The 12170-nt window shown below is 37.9% G+C and overlaps 1 protein-coding gene across 1 annotated transcript; it reads left to right on the top strand.

Moving 5' to 3' along the window:
* Positions 1 to 458: 458 nt before the first annotated feature.
* hmgcra (3-hydroxy-3-methylglutaryl-CoA reductase a) lies at positions 459 to 11843 on the top strand. The gene is made up of 20 exons (XM_066656413.1): positions 459 to 650; positions 1798 to 1994; positions 2094 to 2205; positions 2320 to 2407; positions 2506 to 2590; positions 2713 to 2818; positions 2943 to 3049; positions 3156 to 3275; positions 3385 to 3545; positions 3877 to 4121; positions 5455 to 5624; positions 6123 to 6317; positions 6554 to 6712; positions 6871 to 7028; positions 9169 to 9274; positions 9384 to 9554; positions 9690 to 9830; positions 10227 to 10385; positions 10479 to 10633; positions 10878 to 11843. Exons 2-20 carry the CDS (start codon positions 1830 to 1832, stop codon positions 10930 to 10932), a joined length of 2658 nt encoding a protein of 885 aa, XP_066512510.1. The 5' UTR covers positions 459 to 650; positions 1798 to 1829; the 3' UTR covers positions 10933 to 11843.
* Positions 11844 to 12170: the final 327 nt, after the last annotated feature.

Here is a 12170-nt window from a genome sequence, read left to right as displayed (position 1 = left end):
ACAAATTCATAATTTTAATTATTGTTTTTTCAAATAATTCTGTCACGGATATAAGAAGATGCATTAGGAGCAGAAGAGTTAGGACATTAGAAATTAAGACCTTTGTACATATTAGATAAATTAAGTAGAATGCTATTAATGATATGCCATTAGGAAGCGGTAAGTGTAAATATTTAAAGTACCTATTAATATTATTATTATATTTTGTTTGTTAAACACGATGTATTGAATTTTTAAAAGTGAATCATTGTGGACCAATACATTCGCCGCATGAGGAGATCACGCGTTCCTGTCTGAGCACGCCCCCTACCCCGTCTCCTTGGAGATGGGCGGGGTTTATGCGTCCACATATGTGTTATTCGACTCTGATTGGCTCGGCTGGATGATGACGCAGTGCCATGCCATCGTTCCATTCGAATGACAGGAGGATGCCGGCGGAGAGCTCTCTCGTCCCACAGGCGATGGATTAACACCGGCATTAGTGGTTTTCTCTTTCTTTTAGAACAACACACACTAAATATGACCCCTGATTTTAGCCTGTAGGTGCTTTTCTTTTTGGACCTCTGAGGAAATCTCGGTGGAGCAGTACTGACAATTTGTTTAGTTCACGGAGCGTCCAGCCTCTAATTCTTGAACCTGTCCTCACTCTGGTAAGCACTTAAGCTCGAGCAGATCTTCTGCCCTTTTAATTCACATACAGCAGAACATATATCAATTGCAAATACTGTTTGGCGGATTGATATCAATAATATATGATGATGCTCGAGGTAATTTTGCTGGGGATGGGACCTGTTTTTGGATTTTCATTTTTCTCCTCGATTCTTCCAAAATTAATGTAAAAAAAAAACTATACAAATATTTTCTCATTTAACCGTTTTCAATAATATTTCAATATTTAAATATTTTCAAATATTTATTTCCATCGTAAATTGTGCATTGTGGCGCCGGAATATAATGGCTGCACCACTTCAGTTTGAACGAAAAATTCGGAAAAGAGGCGTTTTTTGGCTGTTGAATATAAACCGTTCACAATGAAGAGCTGGAGTATAGAGTATGAAGGGTCCGGATGACTCAGCTCGAGCTGCTGATGATGTCCGCGGGTGAATCATTTCTGCCGCACGTTCGCTTTATACAAATATACATGAACTGAGTAAAACATGAATAATAATTATTGAGTGATTCTTTTTTATTGACATATTTGCATTGCTATGAAATTTAAATCACATAACCTACTCAGAATGCAATGTAACGTGAACTCCTTCACATCCTACGTCATTCCAGCAATCCCCCATCCCGCCGCTTTCTCGTCCCCCCTATATTAATATTACACTTTATTTCACAAAATGAGTTTGCTACTGTGACTAAAAATTTCTTTTTTTAATCTTGAATTAAGGTTTAGAATTTTTTTCCAAATGGTTAATTATCTGATTAGTGTCCGTATACTGACTTCTTGGATCAGAAAAATATTTAAGGGGGAAATCGACCTGATATTTAAAAAGCAGGTGAAAAATGCATGACTAAGAAAAATCTACTTCATTTTTTCTTTGCATACTGTAAAGTCTGTGGTAACTGATATGTAAAATATTTCAAGTAATTATTATAATTAAAATATCCAAAACCTGAGCGTATTAAAGTAGAATGTTTTCTTCTCCTTTGTCCTAAGTGTCTTACATAATATCTTAAAGTGGCAATGTGCAAGGCTCAGGTTCATGTATTTAGAGAATTTGATCGTGCCTCTTCTGCCTGACAAGATTTTTTCCTTACTTCTCCTTTTCTTCTTTTTCTTGTACCCTCTAGCTCAGCTGTAGTGATAGACTAGAGAGATCAGAATGCTGACCAGACTTTTTCGTATCCATGGTCTCTTTGTCGCCTCTCATCCCTGGGAGGTGATTGTTGCCACAGTGACACTCACCATCTGCATGATGTCCATGAACATGTTTACCGGCAACAACCAGATCTGTGGCTGGAACTTTGACTGTCCCAAATTTGAGGAGGTGTGCTCATGGCACTGTATATTACACAGCAAAATTACACAGACTACTAGTTAAATAATTTGTGAATAATTACATTTTCCTTTCTATTGTTATTCACAGCAAGTCCTCAGCAGTGACATCATTATTCTGACCATCACAAGATGCATAGCCATTGTCTACATTTATTTCCAGTTCCAAAATCTTCGGCAGCTTGGCTCAAAATATATATTGGGTATGATCTAACATGTTTATGGGAAGGGCACGACTCCAAAATGGACATAACAAAAGAAAACAAAAGGGTGACTTTGTGATTATTTATTCATTTATTTACTTATTTATTTTTAAGGAATTGCTGGACTTTTCACAATCTTCTCAAGTTTTGTCTTCAGCACGGTCGTGATTCATTTCTTGGATAAGGAGCTCACAGGCCTAAAGTAAGAAAAATGTATTTTTTTATTATGTTGTGTTTTAAAGCTTTTTTGTCATTATTTTTTCATGTTTTGCTTTTAAATACATTTCCTGCTCTTTACAGTGAGGCGCTGCCTTTTTTCCTGCTTTTGATTGATCTCTCTAAAGCATGTGCTCTGGCCAAATTTGCACTAAGTTCAAATTCACAGGTACTTGGCCCTCTATTTGTTTTATTATATGAATGTTTATTTTCCTGTAATATAACAGTAACTTACTATAAAATTGAACAACCGATTTTGATTATGGTGTTTAAATCATTATCTTGACTCAGGATGAGGTGAGAGAAAACATTGCCAAGGGAATGGCTGTACTTGGTCCTACCTTCACCCTGGATGCCCTGGTGGAGTGTCTAGTGATTGGTGTTGGTACTCTGTCAGGTATTAATTCTTCTCTACCATTCTGCAGCCAGAAGTATAGCCACAGTTTAATTACAACAACATTACACTTTACTTGCAATAGGAAAAAAATTGTAATTATTTTTTCATTTCTCATGAATCACAGGTGTTCGCCAGCTTGAGATTATGTGCTGCTTTGGGTGCATGTCAGTCCTGGCCAATTACTTTGTCTTCATGACTTTCTTCCCAGCTTGTGTCTCACTGGTGCTTGAAGTAAGTGAAACATTGCCTGAGAACTAGAGATTCAATTTAGGTTGCAAGGATTTAAAAGGGCATTCTTTTATCTGAACTTTTTCTCCATCTCACTCATCTTACGCAGCTGTCCAGGGAAAGCAGAGAAGGACATCCTATATGGCAACTGAGCCACTTTGCTCGTGTCCTGGAGGAAGAGGAAGACAACAAACCCAACCCAGTTACTCAAAGAGTCAAGATGATTATGGTATTAAACACATCCAAAATAATAACATTACTATCATTTTCTAACTGTCTTTTACTTGAGAACATGGTATGGGTACATTTCATTGGTCTCTTCCTCTCATTCTTTGCAGTCTCTTGGCTTAGTGATGGTCCACGCTCACAGCCGATGGATTGCCGACCCTGCCTCTCCTAATGGAACCCTTGATGTGCCCCAAGTTGGAATAAGTTTAAGTGCCCACACCCCAAAAAGGATTGAGCCGGATATACCACTATGGCATTTCTATTTGTCCAGGTGAGCATACGCAAGGCCACATTTAAATGCCCATTATCAAAAATTATAAGAAAAGTTGGCTGTAACTTATTCCTCATTTGTAGCTCACTGAAAAAAAAATTTAATGGTTTTAAAAATTGTGAAGAGCATTTTTTGTCATTGTTGTTCAAATGTAAAGAAATCGTTATGCAACTATGTAATTAATCATGTAATTGAATAGTAATGAAACAGTGATAACTGCACATACACCCCATTAACTCAGAAGGGTTAAATCATCTTGTTTTTGCTGTGATGTCAATTTGTGAATCTCTTGCAGTGCATTGTTGGTAATATGGCATCATTGTATCTATAGGATGATCAGCATGGACATTGAGCAGGTCATCACTTTGGGTCTTGCCCTCTTCCTTGCTGTGAAGTACATCTTCTTTGAGCAGGTGGAAAGAGAGTCCACATTGTCTCTTAAAGTCCCCAACCCCAGTTCCATGCTGACACAGAGGTGGTCTCCTGACCAGTGCTGTAGGAAAGAATATGCCCTCCACCCTAATAAAGCAAAGAAGCTGCTCAATCTTCCTCCTCTCATCACCAAAGAAGAAAGAGGTATGGGCAGATCATGTTTTAGTTCATTTGTATTGATCTCATTGTTTATATAGTTCAGAAAGCATATAGTTGTATTGTAGGTAGGTTGGAATTTTAATCCATTCTCTGACAAAAACACATTAATTTAGGGACTGCTTTCGAGTTAGAAATGCTTTACAAAACCTTTGTAAAATGTCTCAGTCAATCTAAAGTGAAAACAGATTTACTGTTTCCAGAATAGTTGGGACACAGGTCCATTTGTTAGCTTGTTTTTATTAAAAAGTAGCATAGTGCTTTCTGTCCAGACTGTTATTAGTGATGGGTGCAAAAACCACCTCTCATGGTTTCGGGGATGATATTTGACCCTGGGAAGTCCATGGTTATTTCAGCAGCAAAGTGCTAAAGAATACCTCAATCTGTACATGCTATAACAACACGGTTTTGTAGACATAACGTGCCTGTCCTTGACTGGTTTCTGGCAGTCCATATCAAGAGGAAAATCAGGCAATAACCCCTGTTGAAAAGCTTAAGTTCTGTATCAGGCCAGAATGCACAAAAATCGACTTGCAGTTTTTAAAAAAATGAGTATCCTCAGTTTACCAAGTGATTAAAAAAGTGCAATTAAAGACAAGGTGATGTATCACAGCGGTAAACAAGCCTCTGTCCAAACATTTTTGGAGTGTGTTGCAGGCATCAACTTTTATATGTGTTTATATTTACATAATAAAATCAAATTTTTGAGTGAGAACATTAGAATTCTTTTCTTTGTGCTTGTGTCAGATAAACAAAGCTTCAAGAGATATAACAAATAATAGATTATTTTTTAAATTCAAATTCCCAAAATGGGTGGCACGGTGGCGCAGCAGGTAGTGTCGCAGTCACACAGCTCCAGGGGCCTGGAGGTTGTGGGTTCGATTCCCGCTCCGGGTGACTGTCTGTGAGGAGTTGGTGTGTTCTCCCCGTGTCCGCGTGGGTTTCCTCCGGGTGCTCCGGTTTCCTCCCACAGTCCAAAAAACACACGTTGCAGGTGGATTGGCGACTCAAAAGTGTCCGTAGGTGTGAATGTGTGTGTATCTGTGTTGCCCTGTGAAGGACTGGCGTCCCCTCCAGGGTGTATTCCCGCCTTGCGCCCGATGATTCCAGGTAGGCTCTGGACCACCCGCGACCCTAAATTGGATAAGCGGTTACAGATAATGGATGGATGGATGAAAATTCCAAAATATGCCTACTTTCTGGAAATTGTGTTTGTACATTAGAGCAAGGAGTACAAATTCAGTTTAGTTTATTTGCACATTCTACAACAGTAAAAAGCTACTTTATAACCATTTTTAATGTTTTGCTCCTCTTTTGATAGATTTAGTGATTAAGCCCCTTCCTAGCATGACAGAAGCTGCTCCTAAAAGCACATTTGTAGTGGGAGAAGAGGAAAGCTTGGACAGTGCCGCTGTGGAAGAGCCTCAACTTAACATTCCCTCAGAGCCTCGGCCAGTGGATGAGTGTCTGACCATCTTTAGGAGTCCTGAGGTCAGCACAGAATTAAACCTCATGATATTCCTAACAGGTTTTACCATCAACAGTAGTCAACATTATGACAGGTTTTTTTCGTGGCTTTTTTGACACTAGTTACTAGGAGAGACAGCTAACTGTTAGTGAAGCGGTTGTTACTTTTACCTTGATTATGACCCCTATAATCTCTAATGAGCTTGCCCACTTAACTTATTCACTTACACTTAACCAATTAGTGTATGACGTGAGAAGGGATTAGGAACCTCTTCTGACACCATCCATCTAAGAGAGTTGATTTCCCTGATTTAAAAGGGTTGTGTAAGAACTAGTTGCACAATGTGGCGAAAATATTGTATGTTGCAAATATCTCTTGCAATTCGTAAAAATATCTGATTCTGTGATATCTGGATAGCTAAGACACAACCTGTGATACAGTTATCAAACAATATATTTTGCAATTAATTTATGATGTAAAATATTATATTGTTTGTGAAATGGTTCACTGTGACTCCACAGATGGGGGCTCAATACCTCAGTGATGCCGAAGTTATTACTTTGGTAAATGCGAAGCACATTCCTGGATACAAGCTGGAAGCCATGATGGAGAGTCCAGAGAGAGGAGTGATGATCCGCAGAAAGATGCTGTGTGCCAAACTCCCAAAGTCGTCTGCACTTACCTGTCTTCCTTACAAAGACTATGACTACTCTCAGGTAAGGCTGAGTAAAAATCCCCAAGCATTTTCAGTGTGTGGTTAATGTGATAATCTATTTAAACTTGTACATTTTCACATGGATCATCATTAATTTGTTTTACTTTATTTGGCTTGTATTTTTACCTTAAATTTCATTTAAATTTTTTAGTCAAGCATTTTCCAGGTTCTACTTTTTTCAGTGTTGGAAGCCATTTTAGTTGACTCTTGTGTTTATATTTGGCTGCTGTTTTTTAGGTGATAGGAACATGCTGTGAGAACATCATTGGTTTCATGCCGGTTCCCGTGGGTGTAGCAGGGCCTCTGCTGTTGGATGGAAAGCAGTTCCAGGTTCCCATGGCAACAACTGAAGGTTGTCTAGTGGCCAGCACCAACCGTGGCTGCAGAGCCATAGCAGTAAGTTTCATTATAGATTCTAGTTAATAGGTTCTCATACATTACAAAGATATGTATATTAATTGCCTGTAACTGCAGTCCTAAAATGCAATAAACTCAGCTATACACAGACCTGTATAACACGCTAACTGCTTTTGCTCTGGATGGTTCTTTGAAAGCTGGGTGGTGGAGCCAGCAGCAGGGTTTTGGCTGATGGAATGACCCGTGGGCCTGTGATTCGACTGCCTTCTGCTTGCCAGGCTGCAGAGGTCAAGGCCTGGCTGGAGAGCCCTGAGGGCTTTAAGTGCATCAAAGAGGCCTTTGACCACACCAGCAGGTATGTAAAAACTAGTCTTGTTATTAAGACTTAAATCTGTAGGGGAAAAAAAACAAACAAAAAAATAAAACTAAGTATTTATCTATAGCTGACCTGACAACAGGTCCTTAAAGTGTCCAAATTAACCTGGATGTATACCATAATTGATAACCTGTTTCCTGGCATGTCAGATTTTCACACAGAACACATACATAACATAATTATTCTAGAATATGTACTTTAAAAAAAAAAATAATAAAAAAAAAAAAATATATATATATATATATATATATATATATATATATTACTGTGCAAAGTTCTACCCTATTTTTTTAGTACAAATTCTGTTATAGGTATTTATTTTATGAATTCTGCATTGCTGAGTAAGTACAAAAATATATTAGATTTACTTTACCAATAATAATAATAATGTAACAAAAAATAATAATTTTATGTCTGTAAATAAAGCAGCTTATTAAAATAAGTTACGTTCAATTAAAAAAAAAAACATAATGAAGGCTCCTGAGTTTTTGTATGAAAAATGTTGTGTGACATTCCAACTTCTTAAAAGAATCTGTGGCAGATTCTCCAAGACACTCAGTAAAACTACCATCTAATTTCTTTATAAAACTGTATAAAATGTACCTAGGACTAATATTTAAGAAAAAAAATGGTCGTCAAATATAATACTGACTTTCTTTTCTTTATTAATGTTTACTGCACATTGTTGTCTTTTTCTTTCAAGTAATAAAGAATTAATTCCATTATTTTTGAGAATAGAATTGGGCAGAGAATAAAGGTAAAATGATCAGCTGCAGTAGATAAGGTAGGGTGGAAGTGTATAAATGATGATTTGAAAGGTATATTGACTGGTTTGAAGGGATCAACAGAGAACAAATTGAATTTATGTTTATGTATAGGTATTTACGAATATGGAATGGTATGTTGCAGAAAAAGGAAAGGGTACAAGACAGAGTAAGGTCAAGACGGCAAGTAGAATTAGATTATTTTAAAATTCAGGAGCTAAGCGCTCTTAGAAAGTGGTGGAGGCGAGTAGGGGAAGAGGAAAGAGAGGGCAATAAGGAACTACAGAAAGAGCTTAAAGGTAGGTTGGCAGTGTTAATAAGAGAACTTGAGGAAAAGGAGGAAAAGAAGGAACATGCAAGGGCAGCATTCTTTAGGAATCCATTTAATTTTGTGAAGGCTTTATTTGGTATTGAGAAATCTGGAAATTTAAAAGTTGGAAAGAGGGAATTAAAGGAGCATTTCAGTGGTGTGTATACAGATAAAGATGAGGCAAAGGAGCTAGAGTTGCCACAGGATATTCCACCTTTAGTTGAAATCAAGCAGCAAATGGAGTTTAGCCATCAAAAGGTCCCAGAGTGCACTGTGTTAACTACACTGAGGCCAGACATGGTGCTCTACTCTGAAAGTAAACTGATAGTTTTAGGCCTGATAAAGCATTCAAAAGGAAGAAGCTGAAGTATGCAGACTTGGCGGCTGAGGTGAGGGAACACGGGTGGCAGGCACATGTAAGACTGGTGGAGATAGGTGTTAGAGTATTTGTAGCCAAATCGGCCACATCCCTGCTTGTGCAGTTTGGCATCAGGGGCTGGAAACTAAGGGCAGCTGTGAAGGAGTTATCAGAAACACCTGAAAGGTCGAGTCAGTGGTTGTGGATAAGGAGAGCACAAATTATTTGGGGAAAATGCACTGTAGAGGTGCTATTGGGATTGTTGGTGATGTAGCATATAAAGATCACATGGAACTGGTGGCACTGAGCATGCTTTAACGGTGCCATTGGGGCTAGGTACAGCTTTAGTTACCAGGGAGGCCAGTGTGGATTTACGGTTGTTGATGGTAAAGTGTGGTAAAGGGTGAGCTGGCTTCGAGGGGGGTGGGTCTCGGAAACTAGACTTCACTGTTGAGCCTTCTGGAGGTGTTGTGGGCTTAATTCAGCAAAACACCAACAAGAGGAGTGCAACCTTTGCTAGCTTGAGCTGTACTGTAGCTCACATGTCAGTAATATTCTCACTGGACTATTGTCAGGTTTTTCTTTTTTTTTACTACTTTTACATTTTTGTGTGTCTAACAGTGTGTTGCAGTCATTTAGAATGTCTTTCTAAAACATTTTTATTTTAGTTTTTATATAATTTCCCAGGTTTGCGCGTCTGGAGAAGTTGTTGATTGGCCTTGCTTCACGTAATCTGTATATCCGCTTCCAGTCCAAAACTGGAGATGCTATGGGAATGAACATGATCTCAAAGGTTAGGCTTTGTAACATCTTTGCATGTGTTGATTTGTCACTGTAAACTATTTACTGATGCTAAATTACTAAATTGATTTGATGTTACATGTTTGTCATCATGTCCTCAGGGCACAGAGCATGCTCTGGCAAGGCTAAAGGAAGAATTCCCTGAGCTGCAGGTCCTGGCTGTCAGTGGGAACTACTGCACTGACAAAAAACCAGCTGCTATTAACTGGATTGAAGGCAGGGGAAAGTCTGTTGTGTGTGAAGCCACCATTCCTGCCAAAGTGGTTAAAGAGGTATAGTATTTGTACCTTTATTATGCTGTACGAAAGGTATTTTTTAATACCTTTATTATGCTGTACGATTATTAAAATTGTATAAAGAGGGTTTTCTGTGGTTATGTTTATAACGTTTGTAAATGTATTCTACAGATTTTAAAGACAAGCACTGAAGCTCTGGTGGATGTTAACATCAGTAAGAATCTGGTGGGCTCTGCCATGGCAGGAAGTATTGGGGGTTACAATGCTCATGCTGCCAATATTGTTGCTGCCGTATACATCGCCTGTGGACAGGTGATCTTTTTTTTTTTTTCATTTTCATTGATGAAAATGCTGTCTGAAAATGCCTGTAGAGGCTAGTCTTACTATTGTAGACTTATGTACTTTTGTGAATGTTGATGATATACATATATGTTTATAAAACAATGTTAAATATAACTTGTGCGCATTGTTATCAGTTGTTTGCAAGTAAATTTCCAACAGGAATGTTATTGTACAAGAATATCAATTCATCAGTTAATATTTGGATTAATTCAACTAGTGAATTTCCTATTTTGAAAAATGTAATGTACCAACTGGTATTTTTAAATAGTGTTATAGGAAAAAAATCTGAACATTTATGATAAGATTTTTATATGACCATGGTATATGTCAGTAAAATGACCTGAACTATTTTTGAATATGCGGTAGGACCCCGCTCAGACTGTGGGCAGCTCTAACTGCATCACTTTGATGGAAGCGTCAGGTCCCACGGGGGAGGATCTGTATATCAGCTGCACAATGCCCTCTATAGAGCTGGGCACAGTGGGAGGAGGCACTAACCTGGCACCTCAGCAAGCTTGTCTGCAGGTATTTATACTTTAGTCTTCGTGCTTTAAGTCTTTAACTTTTATACTTCAATTAACTTCAATCAACACTTGTATTTCTCTGTGATCCTCTCAGATGTTAGGTGTGCAAGGTGCCAGTGAAACACACCCAGGTGAGAATGCTCGGCAGCTAGCCAGGGTTGTGTGTGCTACAGTACTGGCTGGGGAACTGTCACTCATGGCTGCCCTTGCTGCTGGACATCTGGTCAAAAGCCACATGACACACAACAGGTGAGCAATTATGAATATTGAAAAGTGCTCATTAGATCTCTAAACCCTAGACTTATTTAGTTATTAAACCTAAAGGGGAATTCCACTGATATTTCCAGAGTTCGTCAGAGTTGTTTAAAGTGTGCATTATGGAGTATACAGAAATGACAGAAACTTTGTTACTGACAAGCCTGGATTAATGGGTTAAAATGTTACAAAGTGATCATATCTAATAAATAAAACATTGTAAACCTTGTTCTTTTAGGTCAAAAATAAATTTGCAGGAAACACCAGGAACCTGCACAAAGCAAGCCTCTTGAGACAGATTCAGATGCTGGGAGAGGGTCTTAAGTGAGATGCAAACAACATAAAGGGAAGAAGAGTGCAAACTGATCATCATTTCAATACCTTTCCTGAAGAGAGCTTTACACTCAAGCTGGACATCAAGACCCACTCAAGAAGAGAACATATTTTGTCATTTTGTCAATCTTGAATCTTCTCAAAAACTGCTGAATCAACCTGTACACTATTTCAGTGTACAATTCTATTTTTACTGAAATATCTCAGAAAAATGCTGTTGGCCTTCAGTGCTTGTTTGATGCACAAAGATCGTAGTATTTTTTTCACATTTTACACACTATTTTTAAACCTGAACCAGTGGAGGAGGATATTTTTAAAAGTATGTCAGATGGGTGGACTAAAGGTTTTACAGGGACAACTTAAAAACACAGATTAGGACTACACAGAGGAGCTGAAAGGCAATGAATCACTAGATCCTGGAGTATTTCAGGTGGTAGTATGAAAAATGACTGTATATTTGCCAAAAGCAGCCATCTGCAGTCTCTCTTGGTTTGTTTTCTTTTAATGTACACTGGACTTAAAGAGCTGAGAACAACACATACATCACTATAAGTCATATACATATTTTAATCATTAAAATATTCAAAGGTGCATGTTTACACAAAGGTGCTTCAATAGCCTGACCTAAGTCAGTTATTTCTCTATGTGGAAAAATAAAGGACACTTTACAAGTACAGTATAGTATTACCTATCACCATCTGGGATTCTGTCACACACCAACGCTTAGCACTTTATGGTTTTGCTTTGGATACATAAGAATCTGATAAAAATCCATACCTACCTTTGTTCATGAGGTCTCTTTCCAAATGCAACATTAGGAAGAGGATCGACTATGTTTTCCAAAGGTATGAAAATTATGAACTGTATGAGCCAAACAATATATAAGAGTTTTATATATTTTTCTTTTTGTAAGAAAAAAAATAAAGCATTTGCAGTTCATATATTATTAATGCTTTGACAGGGTGTTTTGGTACATATGGCCACCTACATCATCACCAGCACTTTCACTCATTTGAAATCAGATCATTTACCATGCCTCATACCTCAAAGGCAATTAGCTAAGATATGATTACTATCTGTTATCATTTTAGATACTAATGTAAACTATGTCTAAAAGGTTTTGGGCACTTCTAAATTAATTATTCACAGTATTTTAGTTAATTTCACATTCATTTTGTATAGCTGCCACAGAAAAAGC

Source organism: Hoplias malabaricus, chromosome Y, assembly GCF_029633855.1.
Source record: "Hoplias malabaricus isolate fHopMal1 chromosome Y, fHopMal1.hap1, whole genome shotgun sequence".
NCBI lineage: Eukaryota > Metazoa > Chordata > Actinopteri > Characiformes > Erythrinidae > Hoplias > Hoplias malabaricus.
The sequence above is the reverse complement of the archived record's forward strand: the minus strand, read 5'-3'. Positions and strand labels throughout refer to the sequence as shown.